The sequence below is a fragment of the Porites lutea genome, chromosome 7 (assembly GCF_958299795.1).
Source record: "Porites lutea chromosome 7, jaPorLute2.1, whole genome shotgun sequence".
NCBI classification, from domain to species: Eukaryota; Metazoa; Cnidaria; class Anthozoa; order Scleractinia; family Poritidae; genus Porites; species Porites lutea.
The window spans coordinates 2,191,225-2,197,322 of record NC_133207.1 but is presented as its reverse complement, the minus strand read 5'-3'; the positions used below and the strand labels follow the sequence as shown (position 1 = coordinate 2,197,322).

At 40.1% G+C, this 6,098-nt stretch overlaps 2 protein-coding genes across 2 annotated transcripts; one reads left to right on the top strand and one right to left on the bottom strand.

Annotated features, from left to right (window-relative positions):
• Positions 1–290: 290 nt before the first annotated feature.
• LOC140943459 (uncharacterized) lies at positions 291–1,784 on the bottom strand. The gene has a single exon (XM_073392551.1). It carries the CDS (start codon positions 1,638–1,640, stop codon positions 291–293), a length of 1,350 nt encoding a protein of 449 aa, XP_073248652.1. The 5' UTR covers positions 1,641–1,784.
• Positions 1,785–4,058: 2,274 nt separating this feature from the next.
• Positions 4,059–5,723, top strand: LOC140943458 (uncharacterized). Its single transcript, XM_073392550.1, has one exon. The coding sequence runs from the start codon at positions 4,059–4,061 to the stop codon at positions 5,721–5,723; it is 1,665 nt and encodes a 554-aa protein (XP_073248651.1).
• The last annotated feature ends 375 nt before the right edge of the window (positions 5,724–6,098 follow it).

The following is a 6,098-nucleotide window of genomic DNA, read 5'->3' as shown; positions in this document are numbered from 1 at the left end:
TGTTAATCATTAACATGATTAACTAACTACAAACTAAACGACTGTTGCCCTACCAATGAATGAGGCCAATTTTAACACCTTGTTTCTGGAAAGCAATTGTTTTATTTAATTTCACTCTTATATTTTGCGTCCATAGCATAAAACGACGGAAAACAACAAACAAAACACAAAAAAACGGATATTTTCCTTTTACAAAACCTTTGTTCTTTTGTCCAATATCGCCTTCGTAGTTTGGAGAATACAAACTCTCAAGACGTTCTCATTTATAACAAGAGAAAATGCAAATCATTTCAGTTATTTGCCAAGCTGGGTAAAAAAACACTGCGTTTTCGCCTGGGAAGGTTGTTTATTTTTTCACTCGAGGAATTTGAGCTGCTTTCATCCACTTGCAGTTCAGGAATTGCAGGCATGCGTGGCAAAACATTTCCGTTGTAATCTTCTCTCCCCTCTGTAGCGTGTATGCGGATTCTCTTGGAGCGCTTCAGGCTGTTATTTTTTCCAGCTCCTTTCAACAAACTTTTGTTACTTTTGCAATCAACAGGGCCATTATCAGCCGTTTCATGTACCTCTTCTCTTCGCGATTTCCGGTTTTCTTTGAGGAAGTCTGTCATTGGTGCTGGTCGTAAAACGCTGGGAGCGCTGTTTTCTTTTTCCTCTCGTAGAACACCATGAGCTTTGTGAAAAGTTGAATTTTCCTCGTCGGCAAGATCTACTCTTTCTGCGGAAACTCTGCCAAAGGCCTTGTGGAAAGTTAACTTATCTTTTTTTGAAAGTTCGAAGATTTCACTGGAATTGTTAGCGCTATCTTTTCCTTGGTAAATTGAAGACGATAGATACTTTGCTCCATCAAAACTTTGTTCATTATCTTTTTCATTAGAAGTCTTTCTGCCGAACTTATTTTTATCGTCCATCAAGCATTTCCCATCCAATCCATCATCCAGAAAAGCAACTCCTTTTTCACCCAGTACGCGCATTTTCTCCTTTTCAAATTTCAACAGCAGCGATGTCCATCTCCTTTTTCCATCTTCAGCTAAGTCTTGCTCCTTTTTGGCATAAAACCAAGCAGCCCCCCATCGCCGACTCTCGCTTCTCGAGGCGGACTTACAATGCTTGTGAAAGCGTTGTACATCATCTTCTTCGATGTAAGGAAAAACATTAGAGGTGCTTAAGTCCTTAGAAGCCTTCCTCAGAGAACGATAGTTTGTAAGTTGTTGTTTGCTTGATCTTTTTTGTCGACGCGAACTTTTCGCGATGGTGGGATCGAACGCCAGCGAAGCAGACGCACCGAAAGACTTGTCATTCACTGGTAGTTTCGTGCCAACTTCGGCAAGCGATTTGTTCTCCATACAAATCGATCGGCGTCTTTCGCGAGAAGTCGAGAACGAATTTCGCTGCCGGAGTTGTTTCTCGCGCTCAAACCGAAGTCTCTCACGCTGCAAGTTATTCAGTTCCTGGACAATTTTCCTCTCTTCTTCTGCGTGCTTAAGAAACTTCCACGTTCTTCTTCTTTCTAAGTCAGCACTAAGCTTGCGGAACTTCTCCTCTTCTACGCGACCTTTCAAATCTAGCCATTCTGTAAGACTTCTTTCCTCTCGCGAATCTCCCAAACTCAGCGTACGTTCCAAAGTGTCTGAAGACATTTAAATGTGTACAGACTCGCCAATCGATCAAAAAAGCGTGAAACAGTTATCGCCCAAATAGATAACGGTTAAACACAAGAAAAATCAACACAGCCTCTTAGTAATGACTTACACGAGAACTATGCACTGTCAGTGTGGTCTACGCTTTTTAACTGAACATCGTGTTTGTTTGGCGTTACCACGGAGCAAATCAAAGAAACATGAGGGTTCTAGTTAACATAGCAAGACACGCTACATGCCACTCTAGAGATTTTTACGCTTTTGTGTCCTAAATCCCAGCAAACAAAAGCGCTCCTACAATTAAACAAAGTGTTTAAGAAGCGCAAACAATTAATTTAGGCTCAAGTGGGGTAACGAAAACCTAATATCAACATAATGACAGCCGGCGGCATTTCGCGCCCATAATTTTGCTGGCGCCTAAAGTCAGCAAAACTTAACAATTTCATTACTTTTACTTAATAAGATATCGAAAAGCAAACAGTAGTACACGAAGTGCCTTTCAGTGAAAAAGAAAACTCACGAAGATAACAAACTCATAGCAGCGTAGCGCAGTATAATTTACAGTAAAAAAAACGACACAGCATCACTGAGGGAAATGTTGCTCAATACCATTTACATGACATCCTCTTTTAAATACAAGAGACTGTAGTTGCTCCGCGGGTACGTTTAGTGTCACCGAAAACGAGCTAGATATCACAAAGAGTTTACGCTTTTTTAACCTTGTGTAGCACAAGAAACAGCACCACATAAAAGCAAACAGACTTAGAATAGCACAGAGAATCTTTTCAAGGCCGTCAAGACTTCTTTCACAGGAAAAGATACAAAAAAAAACGAACTAACTGGTTCAAGATTTTACCTGTAACGAGCATAAAGAGAAAACACTGGTCGGGAACTGTGAACTATTTTCGAAACAACCACTTTTGACGACAGGGAAATGAGACGACAAAGTCATTTTTTTTAAAAAAAGACAAACAACAAAATAGGAAAAAAAAAACTGACTTTGCGTGGGAGCGCGCATGTATTAAAGATAAAACGAGCGACTCTTTCAAATGACTTTGATACTTTAAAAACACAAAAAAATGTTAAGGCGAGTTGACGCGGCATTGCACTTCTTTACATTTGTTTTAAAGGCTTTAACAAAAGTTCTAACATGATGTTTTTTTCAATACCTAAACAAACCCGTTGGTTCAACATTGTGTCAAAAATATAAATCTGTTGAACAAAGGTGTTCCCTGTTTAAAGAGAATAATATGTAGTCACGTGACCTCAAAACTCCTGATGCCAGTTTATGATTTATTAGCGTGATCAAGGTTCTAGAAGAATTTGAAAACTTGCATTGGCTTCGTATCTCAATGTTTTGACCTCATGTCGCATTGGCCCCATATATGCGTTACGTTAAAATTTTAAGGCACCAGTGGCATTTTCGAACAAAACGAATAAACTTCAAGGGTAAACAAACATGATTCCTGGTAGAAATTTTAATCCAAAGCCATCACCATCACTTTAATGTGTCTAATACGTCCCATAATCGTTTTTCACTACTTATTCTACAGTCATTACATAAACGTGACCTTCTTTCAGCTGCAGTCTTAAAAACGATGATGAACACGTTTTGAACCATCACACGGCCAACAAAGAGGACCAATTAGCGTAGAGTCTTTTTGTTAGCTTTTCTTAACTATGTTTGTTTAACGGGCTGAAATGTTAATCCAGGTTTTGTCACAAGCCCTTTTATTCAAATAGGGAATCGTGCATCTGGTTTCACTTAGAAAATAGTTCATTTTGATTTAATCAGGAAAGAGCTACAGCTTTCTTATTCGATCGAAGAAAATTGAAAGGAACTGAGCTAAATACAAGAACAATACAGTGCTTTAGAACAGACAAAAACAAGAGACTGAAAGCATCAACGCTTTCAAAAATTGTCCCATAACTAAACAAAGGCATTATGTACAAAACTGGCCAATGACATCTTACAAACAATTAGGTGCTAATCTCAGACCTGGAATAAAAAGTGCAAATGATTTCCAATTAGGAAGAACACTCTAAGGATAGCAGAGGCTTATTTTCATATCAACTGGCTTTAAGTTTGGGCAATTTTAACCAAGGTTTATCGACCAGACACTTAAGAGTAAATCTAGACCAAGTACGCAAAGAAGAAGTTAATGAACAATATTTCTGTCGTAATGTGTGATGTTTGGTTGACGACATTTCCACCACAATCCGTCGCTTTGTTTTACTATCGAAGTTAGCAACAAGGTCCAGTATAAACATTGGCGAACAACAAGTTGCCTCGTAAACTCGCGAGATAATGTTCCGCTTCTAACTAGAGGGTCGTTTACAGGAAGTTTGAGGAAGTTGGAAGTAAAAAAACATCTTGCTTTTCACAAATGTCTTCTTGACAAAGACATTTTCTGGAAAATGACGATTTCACAAGGAAGGGCCATGAAGCCAATGAATGTCCTCTTAAATAATTCGCTCATTCAGTTCAAACAACATGAAGAATGCTTCACTTTAGGAAATGCCGTGGACCAGTTGCAATCAAAGAGCGAAAAAATGGTTGCAGGTAATGTGAAAAAAGCGGCGATTTTGGAATCGTTGCGACAAGCTAGCAGACATGACATTATTGCGTGTAGAGAAGCGAAAGATTCACTCTTTAAAAAGAAGTTAATCTTAAAAAGTCTTCACGAACAGATCAAAAACGAAGGGCGTGTGACTTTTCATGAAGAGCGCGCACATCGACAACTTTCAGCGAGAAAACATTGCGGGGCTAATGAGCGGGCTTCTTCTGGAAGGTCCATAAATTCATCTTTGAGCAACAGTTTAACTGTAAACAGAAATGGGACAGAGAAAAAATACCGCACAAAAGCTGCCTTAAATACCATGAAAGGAAAAGAAAGAGTACAAAATCAAATCGAGATTCCGCAAAGTTTTTACCGTCGACACATGAGTAATGTGGAAAGCAACTTGAAGGAGAACTTGGAAATTGACGTCGAGAAATATTCGGCGACGAGCCACCATTTGAAAGGTTGTCTTCCTCTTGAGATTCACACCCCGGTAACGATAAGTGAAGATCAACAGTATCATTTGGAAAACGATGATTACAACGAAAGCCAAGACGTGTTTTTGAGCATCAGTGGGAAGGGAAATAGTATAAATAGCGACACATATTCAAAGGAAGAAAACATATCATCGAAGGAAAAAGAAGTTCTGAACAGTTTAACGGATCCTCAGTTAAAAAAATCCTTGCAAAATATAATTCGGCGTCGAAGAAGCAGTGTGCGGTTTTTTAACTCTGATTCAGGATACGAGATGAACAATGTAGACACAATTCATGGACTAGTGGAACAAACTCCAGAGGAACAACATCAAGAGATCGAGACTCAAAGAGAAGAACCCGCAAGCAGCGATACGACTCGAAGCGTTAAATCGGCAACCAGCCGAAAGGTTTCGGCAAATCGGGAGCGCCTGCCGAGCGCGGCGACGTCACAAACGGGAAGCGAACGCGTCGAAGCCTTTAAACCACGATTGCGAAAAACGGCACGCCAAGAACAAAACATGTCACCAGTCAGGAGAGTTTCGTCTGCAAAGTCTTGCTTTAGTGCTGTTTCTCAGAGAAGCTTAAGCTCTCCAATCTTACAAAGAAGAAAACCCACGCTACAAACGGGAGAAACGAGAATCATTCGTCCAGCCACCGCGAAGGGTTACGTTCCAAACTTAACGGACAGAAAAACTGCGCGAAAGCAGTCCGCCATGTCCTGTGCAGGTATTTCTTTAAAGAAACGACAAGCAAAAGATTTGGCAGAGGTTAACATGATTCGCGAGTTTCTTCTAATGTATGCAAAAGTGACAACTAAACCGAGAACTGATGAGGCACAAAAGCCCGTTCGAATGATAAGCGAAACACCTGAGTTGGTCATAAAAAGCGCTATTGGTCAGTTTTTGACCTGCGCTTTTCCCAGTGGGGAAAGACAGGAATGGACTGGACTCAGCAGTAGATCAATAAAGGAACGATATGAGGAGCAACAGCGTTCCAAACTGTTAAGGATAAAGATATGCATGAAGCACTTAGCTGCTGTCGCATGAGCAGCAAACTATAGAGGGGTGGAGTGGGGAAAGCAGCTTTCTATGCCTGGTGGAGGGAGGGGTGAGGAGAGGCAGAACCCAAAAAATCCGCTGCATGTTATCTCATCCAGTTGATTTGAGCATCTTCACTGATGGTGTTCTTAGAAAGACTGATGATAAATATAGACTGGCCGTATTGCAAAGCTGCTATTCACGTACCAGTAACATTAATTCGTTAAAGTGAAATCAAATAAAAGGGCTATCTCCTTAGCAGGCTTGATAATAAATAAATATATCTATAAAACTCTAATTGCCTTGTTCTTACCATACTTCCAACGGTCAATACATGAAGACACAGCCCCAAATAATGCTCCTGACATCATCCTGTTTCTGATA

Bases quoted from the DNA above. Each gene is read 5' to 3' on its own strand.
- LOC140943458 (XM_073392550.1), top strand. From the start codon at position 4,059: ATGACGATTTCACAAGGAAGGGCCATGAAGCCAATGAATGTCCTCTTA.
- LOC140943459 (XM_073392551.1), bottom strand. From the start codon at position 1,640: ATGTCTTCAGACACTTTGGAACGTACGCTGAGTTTGGGAGATTCGCGA.